The sequence below is a fragment of the Trachemys scripta genome, chromosome 8, assembly GCF_013100865.1.
Source record: "Trachemys scripta elegans isolate TJP31775 chromosome 8, CAS_Tse_1.0, whole genome shotgun sequence".
Classification (NCBI taxonomy): Eukaryota; Metazoa; Chordata; order Testudines; family Emydidae; genus Trachemys; species Trachemys scripta.
The window spans coordinates 11,792,922-11,817,614 of record NC_048305.1 but is presented as its reverse complement, the minus strand read 5'-3'; the positions used below and the strand labels follow the sequence as shown (position 1 = coordinate 11,817,614).

Here is a 24,693-nt window from a genome sequence, read left to right as displayed (position 1 = left end):
CTAAGTCTGGGATTTTATATATCTTAAATTCCACAGGGTAGCTGATTTTAGTGTAATCAGCATCTTCTACACTTAATGAAGAGATCCAAACTCATTACCAGAATGTTTATAAAGCTAGCAGGTTATTTTTTCATTCTTTGATTACGTAATCATTCAACAAGAAATGTGACATTTTAAAACTACATTTCTTCAAAGTTCAGGTCAGAATTTTATTTTGCTATCCTGACATTTAAATTTAAAGCACGTGATGGGATAACATAACAGTGATTAAAAAAAACAGCACATTAACCATTTAAGAACATTTTAATCTATAACTATCCTTCTGCAGAAATACATAAACTGAAAGTTCATTATATAAATTATATTTTTAAACATTTACAGCACTCACATTCCATAACAGAAAAGGTTAATTCCACACTGAGATACTAGTGCAAAAAGTGGTTTATCTAAGTGCAAATAAGTTAGTAAGAAGTTAAGTCTTCCCACAGTGAGCCAGTGGACTTCCCATTTTTATGCAGCTCTAGAAGTCCATAATTGGGGACTTATATTTACACTAAATCTAAGGAAGTAGTACTGTGTGGAAATATTGGACTTTAGAGAGTACCAACCAAATCCTTTGTGAATGTACAGTAACAAGAGAAGAGGTTGGAGTATTTCCCACTACATGCAGATCTGCAAATTCACTTGGGTTAAAGATACACAGCACCTTATGTTTTGCTGACCTGGCTCAAGACATAAATAAGTAAGTGTAAAATATCTTATGTTACTCTCTGATTATTAAAATACAATATGGCAAATATATATTATTAAAACTCACAAACATGCAGGTATTATATTCCAATGGATGCCATATGTCATCTTTGGCACATCACGGACAATACCTGAACACTGAGTATAGCACTAGACAATATATTTTAGGGAACAATCCTGCACTGGAAGGAGAATGAACTAGATGACTTAATAGACTTTTGCCATCTCTAACTTTTATGATTCTTTTATTTATTTGTGCTAAAAAATAATTTAGCAGGCCAGGATAGAGATACGATTACACCTCAAATCTTGAGGTTATACAGTGTATCCTAGAATGAAAGCGTAAGCGCTACCCAGGCAAAATCAATGTTAAACAATTCACAAGAGGAAATATTAAGTGACTGCAATGCACAGGTCACAATCTCAGCAGCAGTTACTGAAATATATGGAGTCTGTGTCCACATACCCTAAGAAACTGTTGTGGTATAAAAATAAGTTGGAGACACTTCATAAATACACCTTTACTAATGACGAGCTTTGTTTTTTCAGCACATATTCTTTAAGTCACTGTAATGTTTAAACTGAAGGCTGTGTAGCTGGATACTCAGGAGGGCAAAAAACTTTCACAGGAGCTGGACCTAGACAATGAAACCCACTCCCACAAAAATACAAATGACCACAGACGAACCACTTTAGAAACTAGTCACCTCCAGAAATGCCAAACTCATTTCACTAACTTAACTTTCCCTCAATAATTTCTTCACACAGACACACAATACACCCATTCACATACACAACCAAAACCAAATAAACCTATAAATTAATCAAGGTATTTCTCTTACAGGCTGGAAAGGAAGTGAGAGAGAAATTGTTATTTCTTTATTTAAATACTTGAGAGATGCTCAGATACTACCATGAGGGGGGCCATGAAAGTACCAAGATGTACAGATACAATTTCTTGCATGCCCTTGTTAAGACTACATTTTAAACCAGCATCTTACAGTATCAAGCATGAAATCTGCATATTTCCAAAACACTAAAAATTACTCTCAATATACACTTTTAAAGATTATCACCTCCATTTTTATTCTCAACACTACCACCACTTTCCTTGCTGCCACTGTCACAGGTTGCTTGAAATATCAGCTGAAAAGCACACATCTGTTTCAATGCCCACCATAATGGATTAGCCAGCAGAAGTTAACTGCAAGCATGGCCTATTCCGAAGAGGGGTAAACAGGTCATCTCCATAAGCACAGGCAACAAGAATCCCAAGTCTCCCATATCAGCATTGTGCCACCTAGCTGCAAGAATTATTTTAAATATTTACACTATCAGTTGATTTAGTTATTCTCAGCATTATAATGATCATCAGAAATAACTGAAGAAAAGCATGTCCTCAAAAAATATCCATGGTAGGACCTGCATGATGCCCTAACTCTGATAAGAGGCCATTTCTTACTAAAAAGTTTGGTTTATGCAACCCAGACACAGTATTCTATAGTAGATAGATAATTTTGGGGGGAGATCACCCACATCGGAGTCACTTTTAGGTTGCATTTAAGCTATCTGTTGCCTTCACTTACTGCTAAGACCTCACCACCCACAAACGACTTTGACTTAGAAAAAGGCTTACTATGAAGACAGGATCTGCAGAATAGCAAACGTGAGTTATAAACCTTAACTTCAAGGTTCTGAATGATTCCTCTTATTCAGATGCACAATTCAGGACTGTGGAGATATGTTTATCAATACTCTGTCATTCAAGTTCAGATCAGGGAAAAGGGTAGCTCACATCTACCCACTGTGATCTTGTATACCCTGCATCTGGAAGTCAAACCCAATGAGACAACAAGAAGAAAACAATCAATTTCAGACATACATTATCAATATACCATGAATATTGGACACCAGGATCCACATATATTCCCGAAGAGAGAGCTTATATAGCCAGGAGGGAAGCAGGCCCAACCTTTCCTTGAAATCAACCTTAAACACTAAGAACTGTATATCTGTCCTTAGTCTCTTAGGCAAAACCTCCACTGAACAACATCACAAAAAGAGGACTCCCAGTTTGAAATCTATTATTCAACTTCCATCCCTTTTTTCAGATATATGTAAAACAACAGCCCACCTGCCATAAATAGGCTCAGATAAAGGCTACAGAATGTGACATCTTACACCACACAAACCACAATTCAAAAGTAAGTACCAACTAACAACAAGTTGACATGTGCTCCAACACTTTCCATCTTAGAAGATAATCTTCATTCCTTCCCAAAGAAGTAATGCATGCAGAGGAATGGGAAAAGGAACAGTCAAACGTCAGCACACAAGTCTTTTTGATATTAAAACTTTATCCCAGTAATAAGCCACCTCAGATTCCAAGACATAACATACAGTTTTCCAACATGGCAAAACTGTCCAAAGAATCCTTGAAAAAAAGACAGAGGCTAAACTCACATCCAGTTGGGCGAGGGATAGCATGAGTTTCCAAAGGTAACATGGGCAAACGCCTTTCTGGGAATTAATAGTTATTCAGAATCAACTCCTCTGGCACAACTAAAGTCAATTTAACTGGGAGTACATTATTTCATGCAATTTTTTTTTTCATTTCTTCAAGGAAATCTGAACTTCCTGTGCCAGTTTAGAGGTTCATTTTAAGTCACGAGACCAATAAAATGGGCTAACTTTTGCTTTTAGTGCAAGAATTGTGTAGGCACTAATTGATTAATTTAATGTGATTCTTTTTTTTAAATTACAGATTAGTGGTTATGGGGCATCTGATTAGAGAATTATAAGCTTTTCAAACTACCTGATTGCATTTGTTAGGATTTTGCATTAACAGCGGAATAATCTAAAGTTCACTGAAACTACCTTGTGGCCTCCTATGTTTCAGGAAGATATTCCACATAGTCAGATCTTCAGACATCCTCACTAGTTAAGACACATTAAAATGAAACATTTCCCATCAAAGATGCCAAAAACTGGATTTAGTTTTATTGCATGACGTTGCATAAGAAAGTGTATTATTGAAAGCTGTAAGGCATCATGCAATTATCAATAAGCTAATAATTTATTGTTCCTTGAGAGGTGGTTATATAATCTAAATTTATAAAACCAGTTTCAAAAAAGTACATAAAAAATTTAACATGATGAGCATTAAATGTCGTTCACATGGCTCTTGTTTTTAGCTGTTAAAAAGTGCGTTTAAACGTACTGTCCTGGAAAGTCACTCTGTCAAAAAATGGTGCAAAAGACTATTGTCAAGTTATAAATTTCAAAAGAATGTTGTGTTATGGGATTTGAAAGCTAACATGTGGTGATATTCAGTCTTACAAACTTGCTTAAAATCAGTTTTCAATCCTCACACTTGCAGTTTAGCATAGTTGATTTAATAATCTAAAAAACATTTGCTTTTGTAACCAAACAAAGTCTACTGAGTTTAAGTTATGTACACTGAGTGATCAAATAATGAGCAGACTTCATATTCAGACATTGGACAGAATGTACTGATGTGATTTTGGTGTTAATCAATGTATTGTGCCATCCAACGGAATCCTTCTCCATAGCCTTGTCTCTTTAGCACGCTGCACATAAAGACTTCCAGTGGTCTGGCATTCAATTCTTTCAGAGATACATTGCCCTGGAAGTAAGAGATCAAAAGTATATCAAATCTCAATAGTATGAAAAAATGGGTTCTTTCTACAAAAAACAAACATTTTTTAATGTAATGTTATTACCTAATTTGTTTTAAATACTAGAAATTTGAAAAATTAACCTGAAGTTACCAAGAATAAAGTCCCTTTCTGAAATATATTGTGCATTCTATCATTTCTATCTGTTATATTCAGAGGAGATGAAGTACATGCAACAGGAATGCAAGAGCAAGCATGGTCAAAAAGGAGGTTTTTAAACCAAGATGATTTTTGAAAACTCACATTAGGAGTTTCTCTATGGATGGGCATTATTCATTTTGCAATTAGATAAGAAGGGCTTTTGCCACTAATGGTAAGACTGACCTCAGTCATGCTGACTGTAGTCCAAGGCCAAGGAATAGCAATAACAAAAACCGTTACTGCTCATTTGAAGACATTTTTGCCTATACTGCATTTTGGGTTTGAACTTGCACAACATAGGTGCGAGTGTTATGAAAATAAGAGCAAGATAAAAAGGTGATAAGGAGGGCAGAGAAAATGGGAGAATCCAACCACCATTGTTCTCCATGTCCACTGACAGTAGAACAAGAAGTAATGGGCTTTATCTGCAGCAAAGGAGATTTAGGTTAGATATTAGGGAAAACTTTTTAACAAGAAGAGTAATTAAGCTCTGGAATAGGCTTCCAAAGGGAGGTGGAATCCCCATGGTTGGAGGTTTTTTAAGAAAGGTTGGACAAACACCTGTCAGGGATGGTCTAGGTTTACTTGGTCTGGCCTAAGCGGAGGGAACTGGACTTGATGACCTCTTAAGGTCCCTTCTAGTTCTACATTTCCATGATCCTACAATAAGGATCCCCCATCACAGACACACTCTTTTACCCTGTGCACTTCTGAATGAGGGATCGAATGCACAAGGGACTTGATATTTACTACTGCTCAGTGTGGAAAAATCTGTCTAGCACTTAACCCTACCTGTGCCCATGCATAGGCTACACTGGCACTAAAACATAACCTCATGATACACACTGTTGAGAAGTTGCAAATACAGCTGTATAATTGTAACTCTCTCCATCTTTTTTCCCCACATACTTGATAATACCCATTATAACCCAAATGCTGTGTTACGAGCCAAAGGTGGGTCTTGTTCTTCTCCAGAAAAATATATTGAATTTCACATGGCTGGTCTAGAAAAATCTACATTACAAGCATGAGGGATATTGGAGAAACTTGTTTTTAATCCCCTACAACTGAATATCTGTTACACATTGAGTGTGCTATTAGAAGTAGAGTGTTCAAATAGCACAATGATTCAGATGTAAAACCTACTTTATTGCTACAGGTATTAGTAAGAACTTTTTTTATAAACTACCAATCAAGATTTCCACAGTAGTGTAGTGGAGTTTAGTATCTCATTTCTAATCCTTGGACTAATATTTTCAGATTGTATCGCTCTATGAACCTGCACTATAAATCAGAAAGATCAGTGCCTACCAAACTTTATCAAATCTCCTAACAGAGTTCTAATCTGAAGAACTACCTTTAGAGACTTGCTCACTCAAAGTATTTTACAGGAAGCTATAAGCACTGTACCAGGATAGTTTAAGTGTGATTCTCTTTCTCTGAACAAAGATGACCCTGAAAACAATTAATAAATTATTAGTAGAACTATATCTAATCCAGAAGTTTTAGACTTTATTTTGTAGATATTACATTTTTTAATCTATGAATACTAAAGTACACAGTTTGTGTGTGTAGCTGGAAAGAAGTGATGCAAAAGAATGCTCGCTCTGGAGTACAGGGAAAGCAAATTCTAACAAGAAAACAAGCATTACCTTTCCTGTTGTTTGGCCATACAAACCAAACATCTCCCGTAACCTCTCTTCACTGATGGCTTCAGGTCTGTCAATCTTGTTACCAAGAATTAGGATAGGCACATTTGCAACAGTTTCATCTGTCATTAGCGACTATGACGGGGAGAAAAAAGGAAGAGGAGTTCAATGAGAATATGTATCCTTGTATGCAAGGAGAGGAAACCAGCAGCAAACAGTACTTGGGGTGAGGGATGGAGAGAGCGGAGGGAGGAAAAAGAACACACTGCTGAACCCCCTGGTTGGGTGGCAGACGTGCCCATTTTCAGGTACTGAGAACATAAGTTCAATTTTTAAAAAAAAATCCAATTTATTTACTTACATCAAGTTCTTCTTTTGATTCAGTCAATCTTTCATGATCAGCACAGTCCACCAGAAACACAATGCCATTGATGGCAGGCAGATAATTTTTCCACACTCTGCGAGCTAACAAAGAGCGTTATAAATTAACAGCAAAATTCAGAGTAATGCACAGGATTTCATTAAATAGCAGAATCTTTAAAAGGGCAGCCAGTTCTATTTTAAAAAGTTTAAAATCTTTAGGACAACCTACCCTGCTTGACATAGCTTGAAATAAAGAAGCAAAAAAGGAACACTTTACTATTTGAACCAGGAGAAAAACTGTTCATATCCGTAAGTACAGCTCTAAAAGTCTGTGACTTAGTGTATTATTTAGCAGTCAAATGGCTTATGACGATCTGAAGAATTTGAAATTTTTGATAAACTGTATTGGACTTTCAGTCCAAGTTAGCAGTAGAAGAGGTGGAAGTTTTATTAGTGCCCCTGATAGATCAATTCCACATGTGCATAGATATACTGCAGTTTACCTTTTCTATAAACTTAAATCAGCAAATGTAAGTTTAAACCATAAAGGCTGGTGGTAAATCTCAGGGTAGGGGTTTTTTGTTTTGATCTTTTTTATTTGGTTTTTCTAATGGTCACATCAATCAATGGCTTTACCCTCTACTTCAGCTCTATGTTGCTCCCACCTAATTTTATATTAGGGTGCAACGAACAGTAGAGAGAGAAAGCAGGTCAGGAAATGTTTTCTATATTGGCAAAAAAAAAAGCCTGATAGAATAATATTTGTAGCATGGTTTGATATGAAACAAATAAAGGTTACAATTATTGGCACTGAAGTCAATATAGTTACAAGAACAAATGAGCCAATTGAGTCACTATCTTACCTTGAGCATGTCCACCCAGATCAAAAGTGGTAAAAGTCATACCAGCAATTGTCAGTTCTTCTGAGGCTAAAAATACACAAAAATGGTATGTTCTCTTACTGTCTTCAATGGGAATATTTCCTGAATAAGTGGTACGGGGCGAGGCCCGATAATCAGTTTTCTTACTTCACTAATAACACATTGCAGGGAGCTTGAGTGTGTAACACTATGTAGCCCACATAAGCAAAATATCTAAAATATTGTTCACTCTGTCTCCTTCCCCTCTTCCTCCCAAGAGTCCTTTGGGTCCTATTAGTCCATTTTTCATCTGGGGTTGAAGTCCCCTCTTACAAAGCCACCCTGGTAAGTCATAGTCAACACCCTTTCAGCCAAAGAGAACCAAACAGCATTTCTGTAGAGGCTGTTAATGCCATGTTTGCAACTAGCTGTAGAGGCAGCTGTTGAACAAACCAAGGCACTCCATCTCTCATGATCTGCACTCTCAGCCCCTGCTAACGTGCTCACTGTATGTCTAAGATTTTTAAGTAGCCCATATTGAACTATATTGCAACAAATGTAGTTTTTGTAATATTAGTGAACACACCACGAAGGACGTGGCACACGAGAGATTTAAGGCACTGTTTCTAGTGTTAAAGAACTGGGGGTGTTAACTTACTGGGATGTAATGTAGGGACATGTTGTCCCAGTCTGTCATCTTTGAGCATGTGCAGCAGTGTAGTTTTTCCAGCATTGTCCAATCCAAGAAATACTAGTTTACCAGATTTCTTATACAGTCCTGTTTTTTAAAAAAAAGTGTTTACTGAATATATTGATTTTATAGTGTAATATTATAACAATAAAATGCAGTACGACCAAAGGACTACAAGTTTAAATTATGACATGTAACAGAAGATTAACAATAGTATTTTCAGCTATTCTTAAGCAGAGGACTCTTCCCTATCCTGTGGGACCTCGCCTATGCTGGAAGCCCAAGATATCAGCCTCAGACTGAACAGGGGATGTTTTCCTCCATTTCTTCTCTGTCTATAACTGTTGCAAAGGAAATTGTCTTGGCAAATAAGTAAAGGAGAAAACTGGTTTTAAATATTATTTGCTGTTTTTAATTCTACACATATTCTATTACTGTTTGGTGATCTTACACATACTAAGATGCATTTAGGAGTTTGATGAATACAGCTTGAAGACATGACAAGCCTTGCCTGACTAAGACACGCATCGATGCCTCAGGAGAGTTACAAGCTTGTGCTATCAACAGTGTATAATGCATAGATGAAATGTTTCCTGTCATGTGATAACGCTCTAATAATATGGATTAGAAGTTTTACATTTCATTAATCTTTATAAGAACAAAACTTCCCTTTTAATTTCACCGTGTTTACGCCTCCAGTATAAACAATAACTAGAGGGGAGGAGGGAAGGGTTAAAAAGTAAGACATTTTAAAATAATAATTTTTAAATTGAGATCATCAAAGGGTGATTCTCTTAATTTATAACACTACCTCCCTCAACACTGTATCCTGGATCAGAGCTATTCTCTGCTTCTGCAAACTGTTCTATGCTAAGAATGTAGTAATCTTAAAACTAATGTCAGGTTGAAAGTCACCACCTGCTTTGAAGACCTGTAGAACATAGAATCTCCTTTAAGGGAGACCCTTACCCCCTTCAAAGAAATGTGACCTGGCCAGTCTGTTCAATACATTCTGTTAATTGCCACTGCCAGCCACACATCTGTTAGTTTTCCATTAATGTAGAACAAGGTTTAATGATAATAAAAATGGTATGAGAAGGAAGAGTGAAGTATGAATTTCAGCAAGAGAAACCTTTTTTTAAAAAAAAAGATAGAATTAGGCTGTTACATGTTCCTAAAGTTTGAAAATCACACACAAGTACAGAAAATTCAGTGTTAAAGTGGGTGCCATTAAGAAAAACAAATCAGCATTACTTGCGATAGCTAAATTTACCACTGCATTTCTATTACTTATTCTGTGTATAAGGAATAAGCAAGGCAACTTGTAGTGAAGTAAACGTTTGGTTATCTAATGGTGCCCACTCTATGACTGGGTCTTTCATTATATGATGCCATCGTACTTGGCAATGTGATATACAATTAAGGAAATATTTATTTTACAAACTTTATGAAGATATAGAAATAGCTAATGTAGTAAATTATTGGATTATACAATTAATATTGTGCTATTAAAGTTCACCAGCTTAGTTTCTCTGCATTCATTATGCTTAACTGTGTATTATAATGCAACTGTCAAAAGTTGTGTATTATTTATATTTCCAATTGCTAGGTTCACGTGTTCGAGAAAAGAGAAAAAAAGTCTATGTATTTGTGGTCACAATTCTTCTAAAAACGGGCCAGACAGAGCACTGCTTGTGTCTTAGGTTACTGATGAAGGCTTTTGATAAAGAAGAGATCCTGATCACGCCATACCTGATGAAGGCTGAATTGGTGATCAGACTTTTTCTGATCTTTGTTTTTGTTTAGTGAGGACTTTTTAAAATGAATCTTTCATTTGGATTCTGAATTAGACAACTTCTGAGACACTGCAGCATTCCACATACATACAAACATCTACCCTGTTAACCTTTATCCTGGTATTATTTACTTACCTTCTCTGCTTTTAAACTGTAATCTCTAGGATCACATTCGAACAGGGAACATTTATAACCTTGGCAGAGAAGGCTGTAATTCTCTAACAGAATCAGATGAGGAGAATGAATCTGGTACTCTTCTAATACTACAGGTATGTTATTTGTTATCTGATGCCTGAAGGGGTGTTCTCTTGTGCCAAGATCATAAATACTAGTAGTATGTGAGTTAAAAACATAATGTGTATATAAAGACCATTTAAAAAACATTGGTTTCTTCTTCAGATACAGCACATCTGACTTCTCAAATTCAGCTCTTGGAACATAACGGATAACCAGGATAATTTGTAAGTTACTGAGTAAAGTAGCAAGACATCACCATTTACAAAACAAGAAAAGGTCATCTAACAAGTTCTTACATTGTTCATGCACCCACAGAAGAGGTGCATGTCCTCCCTTCAGGAAGTTTGGGAACAAGTGAATTCATTACGTGGAAGATAACTGCGTAGGATGGCTCTAGTTTTTTTGGCATCTCTTTCCCTGGAAAAATAGCTAAATGTACTCCCTTCAAATTTTCTAAGAAGAACAAATAATACCTCTTTCCTGGCCAAGACATTATTTACCTATTCCAAACAAGAGCACACTTGTATCGCAGAGCTATACATTTCTAAGTATAGATAGGTACATTATGGACAGAATGAAACAGCAAATGTTGCCCCTGCTTCTCAGTACTATCATACAATTTTTGTTGGGTTTTTCATAAGAATACAAAGTGCTCAATTGGTAACACTCCAACTATAAAGTACAGCAAAATCACAATGTACAGAAAAAATTCCTTCCCAGAAATCTCTTCATGGACATTTTTCTTTTATGATTTACAAAATGTTATAATCCCTTCAGGATAATAATATATCAGTAACAGTAAAATCAAGGGCTCCTAATTTATTAGGAAAGTCTGTTTAATCATGACAATATAGTCCCATTTTTTAATTTAGAAAAAAATCTTTGAGCAAGAGTAGGAATAGAGGAAGCAAGTTGCTCTTTGGGTACATAAAAGGACACGTCAAGAAACATTTTCCCTGGCACTTTGGTCTATAGTATCTTTCTCACTAGAAATATCCTTGGAGGAATGTGGGGGTGGGGTGGAAGTGGCGAAGTTTTCAAAAGTGCAGCAATCAGTGCTTGATTAAATAAAGTAAGAGCGATAAGAGGTTATTCCACTTAGTTGACATTTCACTGGCTAACATTCAGATAGCTGGCCAAGGGTCTAACATACAGTGAGGAAGTTTAAACATCTAACTGATAATGGCTAGGCGGGTGACTTGGTGTGATTCATTAATCTTCTATTATTTATTTAATAAATACATAAAACATGTAAATCATACACATTACTGGTCTATGTAACCATGTGTCCCCTTACTGTTATCCTCATATACCTTTCCTTGCCCTATCTGTTGAGAGTTAAGCTCACATATTGCATCCTGTATCAACCTGGCTTGAAACACTTTTGGGTAGGAACTGTTTTCATACTACGGGCCCTTCCGATGCCCTTCATCTGATTTTAGTAACACTTAACTTAGTATGGTACCACTGACTTCACTGGTACTGCTCATGCAGTAAAGTAAAGTACTGTTCAATATGAGTAAGGATGTCAGAATCCAGCTCTCTGTCATTATACAGGGCCACAGTTGAGCTCTTTGATCCTGAAAGAGGCCTCCAGGTAATACCATAATACAAATGATAAGTGATAAATGAGGTATAAAGTCAAGTCACTGGGCCCCGTTCTCTCCTCTTGCACTAGTGAGAATCAGGAGTAACTCCACAGAAGTGAATGGAGCTACACCAGTATAAATCTAGTGTGAATGGAAAATCAAGTCCATTGTGTTCATACTACAGTAATGCTTCCCGAGGTACACAGGTTTGTGAGGCACCTCACTACCACCTGCACTTAGTGTGAGGAAGCCATGTCTGTGCCTGCCAGGGGTCAGCTCCCTGACTCCACCAGCCAAAGGCAGCACAACCACTCCCCTCTAAGCCTATGTAGGCCCCACTCTCAGGAAAAACAAACAAACAAAAAAAAAAACTTATTTTCTCTAAACCGAGGGATGGATGGATGAAGAGTACAGTAAGGACTCAGTGCTGTTAAGAGAATAACTCTGCTTAATATTTTACATCTTTAATCTGAATGTCATTTCATTTACACCAAAATAAATGCTGCTGTTTAACTAGTACTATGTTTTAAGGATGCAAATGTAAATGAAAAACACTATAACAGAGCAGCATAAAAACTTACCTAAAAACTGCAGTACACTACTGAAACCACTGTAAATCCAATCAAATATGAAGGACATATCCGAATCTTAAGGGGTCTGAAAGAAAAAGAGAATGCATTTAAGCACTATCGGAATATCATATAAAACATCTGTCTGAATTACGAGGAATCCAAAATACTGGATGAAAAAACTAAGAGCAATTAGCATGGATCAGTAGATTGATAATTGAATACCAAAAAATGAATCTATCATCTGGCACTCAGTTTGATCTGAGCTTTGCTTTATATAGTTTACCCCTGAACACTATGCTGGAGAGCTAAACATTTTGAATGTGCTAAAGAATTATTGTTACAGCAAGGACTGCCAGAATATGATGTACTGTTGGAAGCAGGGTACTCGGGTGAAGCAGCCTTGTAAGAGAATGCTATCAGAGTCTAATGAGTAGTTTGTATTCACAGATAATTTATTTATCGGAGTGGAAGTTTAAGCCCAGAAATCTGAGACATCCGTTTTACTCTCATTTCAAAATATATGTTTATCTTTTTTAATGATTTATAAATTAAGGGCCTTTCAGCATTACTGTTAAACACCTTATTTAACAAGATTTATAAACTTGCATTAAAATAACTCCAGGAGTGGCTTGATGCCCCATAGAGTATATTGCCACATGGTAGATCCAGTTCAATTCTTGATCCCATTCTATTATTCTCACAGCCAACAGGACTTAAGACTATTGCACAGACTGCATACTAAGACACTGAGATGAGGAAGGGGTGCCACGCAGCACTCAACAGCTTCTTCTAGGAGTGAGCTTTCCATATTTTGTAAAAATGTAATAAAATCCTTTTTTTAACTAAATCAGAAAAAGAATAATTTTGCCTTAAATTTCAAAATACAAATGTGCACTTCCGTAGCACCTTTTGCTTCCATTGGAAAATTTCAAAGCACTTTACAAACAATGAATTTAGACTCACAACATCCACATATTTTACAGGTGGGGAAACTAAAGCATGGACAGGCATTAAGTGACTTGTCCAAGGTCACGCAGCAAGTTTGTTGCAGAGATGGGGAAAAGAACCCAGATCGCCATACTGCCAACACTCACCGTTCTTCCTCTGTATTGTGATGGGAAAAAATGCAAGTCTTAGCAATGGTAGGACAAATTAATTTATTTTAAAATGGGTCTGTGTAGAAGCACTGAGAGTTATTTAACTGAACATTTCATATGGAATTTTAGCATATAAATTTAAAGGGATAAATACTCTGGATAGGTCAGTGCACTGTCCATCTTATCCTAATCACTAGAGTTGAGTGAATTGACTTTCCAGTATGGTGATTGTACCTGAACCACCAGGCTATAGTACAGTCATTCCCACATTCTATACTATTTGTTGTCATTCATAATGGGACTTTATAAAGACAGACTAGTGAATAGTCATTATGAATTACTATGAATGATGATAAAAATCATTGGGCTAGAAAGAGAGAATTACCCTTTAATTTGATGATTAGGGTACTCACCTAGGATGAAGGAGATCCAAGTTCAAGTCCCTACTCCAGTGACTATGTAATTATTTATACAAAGTGAAATAACTTCAATAGGAAAGACTGAAAGAGACATACACCACAATATCCCAAAGCCAAGTAGCTAGGGCATTTTCTTGAGAGGTGGGAGACAGTGAATAGTTTCTGTTCTCCTAACCATGCATTTCTGGGTGAATTTTCTAGTTGCTGATAATTTTTTGTCCAGCTCCATGTCCAAAAGGAAGAAAATAAATATTTTTTCCACTAGAGACTAGCTAATTATGGGGGGGGGTGTCTATCTGCTGCTTAAATCAACCATCAAGTTTTAAAGTTACCCCCGTGTTCTCAGGGAGAAACACTGGTACATCAGATCATGGAGGCGTACAAATACGTTTTTCTTGGCCAATAAGATACAACTAGAATGGTCCTGGTTTAGACCCTCTTCTCCTGGGAAATAACAACTAAGTAACAGCAAGAAGGCCATATGCCCTAAGTTTGTTCAAAGAGCAGTATCAAGCAGTAGAATCTTATCAAGAAATGCTGCATTTGTGTGATAGAAACCCATTAATGGACAACCCCCAATACAAAAATAGCCTCTCCATGTACCCACTAGTGATGGATGCTGAATGCTCATCTGAGGAAGTCAGCATTCATTTTGCACAGAGCTAGAATGTACATCACTTCTGAAGCAGTATTTGTGATGTACAAATATCACTGCCACTGACTCACTGCTCTGCCATGGGCAACTTGCTTAATCTCTTTAATCTCAATTTCCCAATCTTTAAAATGGAGATAAGTACTGTATACTTACCTACCCCCGGGGATGTTCCAAATTATTGTTTGGACAACATTTTGCAAGCATAAGGTACTTAGTGCCAAGTATCAATTGCCAAGGCACTCTGGCCATGTCCTCTTTCCTTTGGCAAAGCCTCATCCCACCCCGCCCCTCAGACTAGCTACAGTTTCCAATGCCACCTGAGGATCTTCTAACACTGGTGATCTTCCAGTGGCTGGGTGAAATGGTTTTAGAGACGCTTTGCATCAGTAATATAGTACAAACTGGATGAAGCTCGACACAGGCCAAAACCTACCAACCCACCTTTGTTACAATGATGAGAAAAAAGCTTAGAAGCTTGAAACAATCAATTACTAGCCCTATGTAAGAAGAATTTTTCAGTGTTGCCACAAAGGGACAGACCTATCCCAGGAACAGAGCATGAAGAAAAAAAGGAAAGGAATATTTTAATTTGAGTCTTAAAGCAAAGTCTGATCCATCCAGTGCACATTTGCTGTCCCATCCTCCCCAAAATTTAAACAGTTAGGGTTAGCCATGAAGAAACCTAGGATTCCTCATTCACATCATGAGTTACTGGAAACAGAGTTGATCAAATAAGACAAAAGAATGACTAAGGAATAAAAAGTACCACATGAACACTAAGTCCCACAACACTATGAATACAACTGTCATTTACATGTCTCAAAAGCAAAGGTCAGGAACAAGCAAACACAGAACATACACGTCAGCAGATTTGTTTATTGCTCAAACAAAATACCAATCAGGAGAAGCCTCTTTGAGGCTTAGAAATATTATCTACTCAAGTAATGTACAAATCAGTGCAAAGGGTGTGATGCAACGGAACTGCTCAAATTACTGAAGTGAAAATAATTTCTTAAAGCCTAGTCACGTTAAATAAAAAACTCCAAAGATTTTCTTTATGCACTATTAAACTGTAACAACATGCAAGATTTAAATATGCTATTAAAATGAGAAAGGGTTATTCAGCGTATACAGCTGAAATTAGAGCATTAATGGTTAAATCCCTATCATAAAGTAAAATACAAAATTAGGTTCTCTAGTGCAATGAAAGAATCTTAGATTAGTCAAAAGATTTGTGGGTTTAAAATAGGACGTGTCCAAATAACTCAAAAATATACCAACAAAAATTAACAGTAATAACACCTGACAACACTGAAAATTAAATAATTCTATTAAAGGAAAGATAGCTTGACAGTTATTTTAGAAGGGAACATTGTAATATTTGGATGGGAGTGTTAAATCTACTGTTACCATGCAGAAAACAAACTGCATAATTTTAATCTGAGCTTCAAATCTATTAATTAAATGACTTATCTCTACATTTGATATGAAACGATTATGTTGTAACTAACATGCTGAAGTCTGGCCACTACAAAACAAATAAAACAAGCAAAGGCTTGCTGTACACATCCATTTAAACTGGCACGACTGATCCAAAAGCACCAGAAAAATTTAACATCCATATTCTACAAACCACAAGGAAGCCAAAGGCTGTCTGTTTTGGGGTTCTTTTAAATGATATAGCTTTAATTCTTTTCAAGGCAATTTGAAATCATGGGCTGCTGTTTTTTGGGGAGTCATTGTTTTCGTTTGTTTTTGACTGCAAACAGATTTCAGTTGGTTTGTGACGATCTTTTGGTACTGGCTGTTTCAATAAAAATCACTTTAATTTATTGACCCATGCCCTCCTTAAGAAAACAGAAATAATTTTATTGAATCACATCAGAATGCCTAACATATGGTTATCACTTCCACGTAATGTCTCAACTGTGACTAACATTACATCATCATTACACCCTGAGCTTGATTTTGTAAGTTATATGGAACCTGTCTTAGGCAGTCACTCAACTGATCAACAAAAACTGTTGCTTACTGGAGGCGATCTTCTACTTAAGGTGAAGCAGAATTGGACACTATAACTTTGGGTAAAGCTTGAACAACCTCTTAAGACGGAAGGTTCCTAATAAGAAAGAGTTATCAAACAGACTCATTGTAATTCTATCATTCCTTACCTGTCAGGAGATAGATCAGAAAAGATTACATTTTCTTTCCCTCTACCACTATAAATTTGTTACAGATAAAAATAAATTCTGTTATGCTTTCCAAGCTGGTTAATATAGTGGTTGTTCTGTTTAATATGGTGTTAAAGTTGCAATTTTAAATACGTTTTGTTAGGATAGTGGATTGTGTTCTTTTTTTAAATTTAACATACTATTACTTTACAACACAAAAAGCATAACTAGTAAAAAATGACTAGTTTTATTCAAGTAAAATGCCCTTTGCATAAACTGAAAAGTGCATTCTACGGGGCCTGGAGAGACTGCTAACAAAAGCGTAGTGAATCATGACTATCCAACATGACTGCACTTTAACCAGTGTACTCTGAACTTCAATAATTCCAGGAACACAGTCTTCTAGAAACAACTTGGCAAACAAGTGTTTAAAGTCTACTTTAAGGCTGTACGTAAATTTTATTGCAGATTTGATCTAATTTCATAAAATCTTACCAATGGGGAAAAAAATCAATATCCTTAACAAAACTCCTTATTTGAAGTTATGATATACATCTGCGCTAGTACAGATCATTTAAAAAATAAGGCTGGAATGCATATTTTGGCCCAATAAGTCACCTCAAGAATACCTTTGAGGTAGGGGGAAAGGGAGTCACTTCAAAAATGAAAGAAGTAACAGATTTTTATGCATTTGAATGACTTTCTTGTAAATAGTTGTGAAACCTCAAAAATGATTTATATCATCATCAATATAGCTCTATAACTATGTGCTTCAGTAAACAAAGGAAGATAATGTTGCAGGATGTGCTAAGTTTTTTTTACACTATTTATTTAGGAAGTTTTAACAAGTTTACACATCCTTGCCATGTAAATATCAAATACAAAACAATCATTATAATGTTTAGCTTTTGTTTAAAGAGGCATTATATAGGCATATAAATTAACAGATCTTTCTATAATCTTGCACTCTAGGCATAGCATAATTTTTAGCTTTGTTTGAAACAATAAATAAAAAAATAAGACTGTGAAAATGGTGATGCAGCAGTTATGTTAGATCCGAAAGGAAAATAAATACACTATAACTGAAATAATCCAAGTAACAAAACCTGGTTTCAGGTCATATTTTGAAAGTAAAAATAGACTTTATGGCCTAGGGTAATTTTCTTACATGAAAAAAAGTTTACCTAGGAATTTGAATAGATATGAACCTTTTTCCTCTTAGCTGCGATAATATATTTTTATTATTTTTACAAACGGAATGTTCCGAACAAATCAATCCAACATGCCACACTAAAACAAGATTCACTGTAGCAGATAAATTCAAAAAGTTTGTAAATTGGAAATGAATACTTACTGATGCTGTATTGAAGACCATCAACATCAAAGAGAAATACAATCCAACACTGAAAAGGAATTGCCAAATAGTACTCTTACAGATTAATGCAATCAAGATAAACACAAGGAGTATCTCTATCGTTTAGAAAGCCCTTTCTTTGGAATGCGTTTCCAATAACGAAGAGAAAGGAAAATAAATTCCAGCAAAGACAGGTAGGTGAAGAGAGGGAGAGTAATGAATCATCACTACAGGGATTCTGACTCACAGTTTTCAGAGTCACTTAGCTATTTTGGATGATGTAATGAATTCCAATTCTGTTTACAAAAGGGAGGTGGTCACACACTTCTCAGACAAAATAACTGAAATAATGTGGAGATGTAAGAGTCCACTAAAATGTATTAAATATACTTCAGCTGGACCATCAGATTGCTGAAAGAGTCATATTCACATCACCTTCTAATACTCAGAGTTGTTATATCTTAGTGTTTCCAGTCAGAGAGATGCATTTTTTATTATTAGTCTGACAATACCAAAGCAAGGCTTGGAAAACATAAATTGCCGCATATCTACTATTTAAAAAAGACTTAAGAAACTCAAGGTATTTTCTTTCAGTAAAGTTTACTTTCAGATTCAACAGGCGGCAAAGCCAAATAGCAGTTGTGTGTGATTACACAATCCTTTGCACTGGGCCTGTCCTTCCAACTGCTCCTGCCTCTTTTTATTTGTATATATGTTTCCTAGTCCTTAATAGGTAGCCAATATTTTGTCAAAATTTCTCAGTGCCAAGTAACTCCTTTGAACAGATTGAATTAACATTGTTGACATAATAAAATAAGCAAACAATCTTGCTGGTGTTTTACGAATTAAAACACTTTTATAATAAAATATCCTTTCTTATATAGTCTATGATAAAATATCAATATTTTTCATTTTTAAGAGTTGTCATCTCTAGTTCCAACTTTTAAAAAAATCTATAAAATTTGTGATATGTTATTTAAATTACTAATATTTTCCCAATAGATTCCTTCTAAAAAAAAACACTTTCTAGTATGAGCCATGCCAGGTGACATGAGCAACTGAGTTCTCATTTCCTAGCTTATGAAATCCTAATAGGAATCTTCCATGCCTGTTGTGCAGTGTTTTTAACAGGGCTTATTGAAAACCATACCTGAATCCCAATTCATAGGGAGTGACCCCTACTAGATCACTTCTTATTAGGTCACTACAGTTCCAGTGAACTTGTCCAAAACCCTTATGCCAACAGTACCATTTTAACAGTTTTTCAGTAACAGCTGTATAAATTAAATATTGACAAAATGCTAATGGCTGATATTTAAATGTAGCCCAAATTACCGCAGATATTCAGTTGAGACATATTTTCCTTCCAATCAGGAATAGTTCTCAATACCACTACAAAAAGGATGGCTGAGACCACCTTTCAGCATCGGTTGAAAGCATTTTTGTCCTATCTATGCAAGCAGTTAAAAGTGTTTTCAACACCAAGTGAAGGAAGACTGAGCGGGGAGGAGGATATCAATTGCTGAAAACCATTATCCGGAATTGGTCATTTCCCTAATGTGGATGGCCCCTATGAGTTTCAAACCACACTAGCTAATGAAAAATAACATGCTAAACCTCAAAATTCTTGTTACTCAGTTCTTTAAAACTTTACTTTAATTTTTTGGGGGGCAAGGACCATGGCTCTTCTATGACATACTCTGTGTGGGTGGGATTATCCAACTCATGGGTCAATAGAGGAAGACACAGTCATGCCTTGAAACATGAGTTCACCTGCAAAGAAACATTCACAGAATCCAAGTCTGTAATTGTATAGCACTTAGCATATTCAGCTATGATCCTGCACAGAGCCCACAGGTGTTACCATCATAACAAATATATTTCATAAGTGCATTGTTAATTCTCTGGAAACTACACTGAATCTATATCAAGCAAAATCCTCCTATTACAGATTGTAATAATCATTATATTGGCCACACAGTGCATTTCCCCCCTTTTCAAAAGCCCTGAACATAGAAGGGATACAACACCTTCCTTCTAATGATCTGTCTGTCTTCCCCTGGCTCTAATCTCCAACAGCCCATCACTATGTGTCCCCCATCCCATCATCTGATGTGAGCTTCCATGACAGAAAAGACATCAGTTGTGATTTAATCATTTAATTCAATGAGTTATCTACCCAGCATGAGAGAGGTATTGGAAAATAACATTTTACGAACAACCTATTACTTTAGCAGTGTATGTGCACACACATGAACAGAATGAGGGCAGCACGGTCTAGTGGCTGAAGCACAGGCCTAGGAGCCAGGACTTCTACCCACAGCTCCAGCACTAACTCACGCTATGACCTAGGGCAAGTCACTTAAGCTATGTCTACATTAGCACTTTTGTCGGTAACGTTTTTGTAGGTCAAGGATGTGAAAAATACACCTCCCTGACCAACGTAAGTTTCACTGGGGACAGCACTGTCAGCGGGAGACCATCTCCCACTATCATAGTTACCGCCACCCGCTGGGGATGTTTTAATTATCCCGGCAGGAGAGCTCTCTCCCGTCAGCAAAGAACAGCTACACAGGAGATCTTACAGTGGCACAACTGCAGCAGTACAGCTGTGCCACTGTAAGGTGTGTAATGTAGACATAGCCTTAGGCCTGGGAGGGCGGGGGAGGATCAATCTAAGTTACGCAACTTCAGCTACGGTGAATAACGTAGCTGAAGTCGACATACTTAGATCGACTTACTGTGGTGTCTTCACTGCGGTGAGTCGACTGCTGCTGCTCCCCCGTCAACTCTGCCTGCGCCTCTCGCGGTGCTAGAGTACAGGAGTCGACGGGAGAGCGCTCGGGTCGATTTATCACATCTAGACTAGACATGATAAATCGACTCCCGCTGGCTCGATCACTGCCCTCGGATCTAGCGGGTAGTGAAGACATACCCTTAGTGACTCAGTTTCCTTGTCTTTAAATTGAGGACAATAATAATTATTTACCTACCTAACAGGGATATTGAGTGAATGAACTAGTTAGGCTGTGAGAACTAGACCTAAACACTGCAAGAGAAAGATAGAGTATTATTATTAAAAGGGATCAATGAAGGAAAGAAAAATACAAGATCTAAGGAGAGGAGCATACAGTAGTTTACATGGAGAGAAAAGCTCTGCAGGCAGCTGAGAAAGAGAAAAACATGGTGAGAGGATGAAATCTTGGGGCAACAAGTAGGAGCAGAATAGAAGATGTTGGGGGGCAAGTGGAGGAACCAAGTGGGGGGAGAGAAGAGAATGAAGTGGGGGCAGAAAGAAAGACACTGAGGGCACAAGGGAGTGAAGGGGAAAGAGGGTACAAAGAGGAAAGTATGGGCAGGCCGAGAGGAAAAGAAGACCGAGAGGAAGGTACAGGTTGGGGCATCGAATATAGACAGGAAGGTGGAGGGAGACAGTGGTTAAGGTACAGATGGGGATGGTGGGGGCAGAGGGGAAGGTATGGAGGGCAGTGGGTATAAAGAGGAGGATAGGGAAACAGAGAAGAAGAGGAGCAGAGGCTCCAGGTGGGGGCAGCAGGGAAGCTACAAGTGGGGGGAGTGATTACAGAGGGGAAGGTGGGAGGCAGAGTGCACATGTAGGGGCAGTGGATACAGGGGGTAGAAGGGAAGATGGGGGTACAAAGGGGAAGACTGGGGAGCAGCAGGTACAAAGGGGAAGGTGGGGGAGCAGCGGGTCCAGGTAGGGGGGCAGCGGGTCCAAAGGGGAAGGCGGGGGAGCAGCGGGTCCAAAGGGGAAGGGGGGGGGGCAGCGGGTCCAGGTGGGGGGGGCAGTAGGTCCAAAGGGGAAGGTGGGCGAGTAGCGGGTACCAAGGCGAAGATATGGGGGGACACAGACGGATCAGACAGCAGGAGACAATGGTGGCGTGGGGGTGGAGGGCCCGGGCCCAAGCGCATCGCGGCGCCCCCGCCGCTCACTCACCCGCTGGTGGAGAACCTGAGATCCAGGCCGCCCGGCGCCGACACGGACCCTCAGCGCCCTCGGCCCCGCCCCCACCCCGCTCCTTCCGGGCCCAGCCGGCCTTGTCACACTCAGCGCGCTCCGCCCGGCGCCGGCTCCTGGAGCTCGGGGGCCGCCTCAGGACCCCGACTCACCCGCTCCCCTTTCCTGAGGACTGCGCTTACTGCGGGCTGCCTGTCCCCCCCCCCCACATCCCCAAGGCTAAGCGCTCCTCCCCACAAGCGGGTTGCCTCCTTCCAGTACGGGGAACTTATCCTGTCCCCCCTCCTGCCGCTTCTCGGGGCTGCCCCCAACTTGGATTCAGCCTAGGGGCTGCTTCCCAACGGCCTGCCCCCCAAACAAACTCCCTAATACTGGGGCCACGCCCCCAGTCACCCTCATTCCATACTCACCCTTTTCTGGGGTTGCCCCTCAGATCACCCCAGTCCAGTACAGAGGCAACCCACCTACCCACCCTAACTCCCCTCCCCAGTGGGGTATCCCACACCCCCAGGCACCAGCCCTGGAATTAGGGTTGCCAACAGTGTATTTAAAAAATAAGGGACTGTTTTCTTAGCCTCTCCACTCCACCTCTCTTTCCCATATTATTATTTATTTACTAATAAGCAGTACTCACCTACATTCACCAGAGGTATTTGTTGCCGCTTTTTGCAACACTCAGCAACTCCCAAACCTGTACAAAGATGAAAAAATAAGGGGCAGTTGGCAACCCTATCTGGGGCTGCCCCCCAACTCATCAAACAAAGTCTGTGTGCTAGCCTCTGAATCACTCCCTGCCCAAAACAGGGGGGTTTCCTAACTCACTCTCCCCCCTTTAGCATTAGGGGGGATGGCTTTCCAAATTCAGCCTCCTGCCTTTCTTCCTCATCACCAGTTGGATCCCCAGTGCAAGAGCTGCAGCCAGGCCCTAAATCAACCCTCTGTTTTCTTTGCCATGGTTCCTTGTTGAAGAGGTGCTTAGAATTGTATTTTTTTATTTTTAAATTCTTCACTTACAATACAAAGAAATAATGGAAATGGGCTGCTTTCTTGATGTAAAGGCAATACATACAAATGTCACAAGAAATGTAGCATTTATAGCACAAAAGAGGTTCTTGTGATTAAAACACAAGGCTTGGAATCGTGAGACATAGGTTATGCTTCTGACTCTGACATACACTCACTGTGTGACTAGGCAAGTCACTTAAATTCTCTGTACCTTAATTTTACCATCTGTCAAACTGGAAAAACACTTCCTTACCTCAGAGGAGTGGTGTGAAATTCAGCTATTAATATTTTTAAAGCACCCAGTTGTAAATACAAACTATTTCAGTAGTGCTTCAACTGGGCTTAAGCTTGCAGGATCAAAGTCTATTGTTGTTATAAAGAAAGCTTAATATGCCAAGCTATTGTAAAATGTATGTTTGGTATTGTCACTGATGCCAAGGAAGTAAATGAATTAGTATCTGTGGGAAGAAGAGAAAATTGCGGTGATAATGGTGACTATTTTTCACTTAAGAACTTCTGTAGAGAACTTTTACTTTTCCATAATTTCTTCTACCGATTTTATTAAAAAGTGGCTAGTAATTTTAAGTGTCTCGTCCTAAGTTGCTCAAGTTGAATCACTTTAAAGAGGTCTGATTTTCAGATGATGAGTGCTCAGTACTTCAAGGTGTATCAAGTTGGGCACCCAAAAACTGAGATCCCAAAATCACTAGTAACATGCTAAAGCCTTAATATAATTTATCAAAATGTGAACTATGACCAAACCAAAAGCAATTGGCTTTAAAGTCCCAGCACAGTACATGGTTCTGCACAGCTTGTCTATGTGTGGCCTCCATGTATAGTGACATTGCACTTTATACCTGCTTCTGAGAGAAGTTTGAGTAAATTATCCTTGAAGCAGAGTCATGAGCCAAAAAAAGTCACCTGCAACAGCATTAATAGAAACTATAGCAACTTTTAAGTTTCATTCTTCCTTTTTACACTTACATAGTGTCTCATATAAAAACAAAGAAATGCTGAACAACCCAGAAATACTGTACTTCTCTCTAGCCTGTCACCGGTCCATAAATATCCCCACAGTAAGAACTCTCAGGACTATGCAAGAAGCCATCAAATTAATGCATGTTAAAAAAATCTAATACAAGAAAATCCAGTGTGAATTGCTACATCTTTAGGGCCTGATCTGATTCCCATGTAGTCAATGGAAAGACTCCCATTGATCTAATTTAGAAATGAATTGGACCCTTATACCACTATTTGTAGAATACCATCCCCTCAGTTATACAAAACGTGTTAACAATGAACAACCAATAAATAAATTCGCAATGCTGTTTTTTAGATTATACAGAAACTTTTTTTTTTGTTCAAATGAGGAATTTTTGAAATTCCACCTTTACTGAGTGAGGATTTGTTGGCACTTTTAGTGATTTAAGCATTTCTATGTTTTTTTATTTTTAATGGCATAAATCCAATAAGTCATGTGATGTGCACGTTGTATAATCACATACTTGTTTTGCTTATATATGCCTCTTTATAAATGCTAATCTCAGGTTTCCTATTAAAAAGTGAACTATTTGTTGGCTGCAATAAGAATGCTGAAATCCTAAACGCCCTTTTTATTCAAGTTGGATAACTGTGATAGAGACGTACTCCAAAGTATTCTGGTTGGA

At 38.0% G+C, this 24,693-nt stretch overlaps 1 protein-coding gene across 2 annotated transcripts; it reads right to left on the bottom strand.

Moving 5' to 3' along the window:
* Positions 1 to 284: 284 nt before the first annotated feature.
* SAR1B (secretion associated Ras related GTPase 1B) lies at positions 285 to 22,039 on the bottom strand. 2 transcript variants are annotated; one of them, XM_034778691.1, is made up of 8 exons: positions 22,001 to 22,033; positions 18,043 to 18,091; positions 12,356 to 12,431; positions 8,120 to 8,239; positions 7,465 to 7,530; positions 6,600 to 6,703; positions 6,242 to 6,373; positions 285 to 4,396 (listed from the first exon to the last, which is right to left on the bottom strand). In XM_034778691.1, the coding sequence occupies exons 3-8, from the start codon at positions 12,411 to 12,413 to the stop codon at positions 4,280 to 4,282; spliced, it is 597 nt and encodes a 198-aa protein (XP_034634582.1). In that variant the 5' UTR covers positions 12,414 to 12,431; positions 18,043 to 18,091; positions 22,001 to 22,033; the 3' UTR covers positions 285 to 4,279. The 2 variants fall into 2 exon arrangements, with proteins under 2 accessions (XP_034634582.1, XP_034634583.1); XM_034778692.1 differs by lacking the exon at positions 18,043 to 18,091 and having other exon boundaries at positions 22,001 to 22,039.
* Positions 22,040 to 24,693: the final 2,654 nt, after the last annotated feature.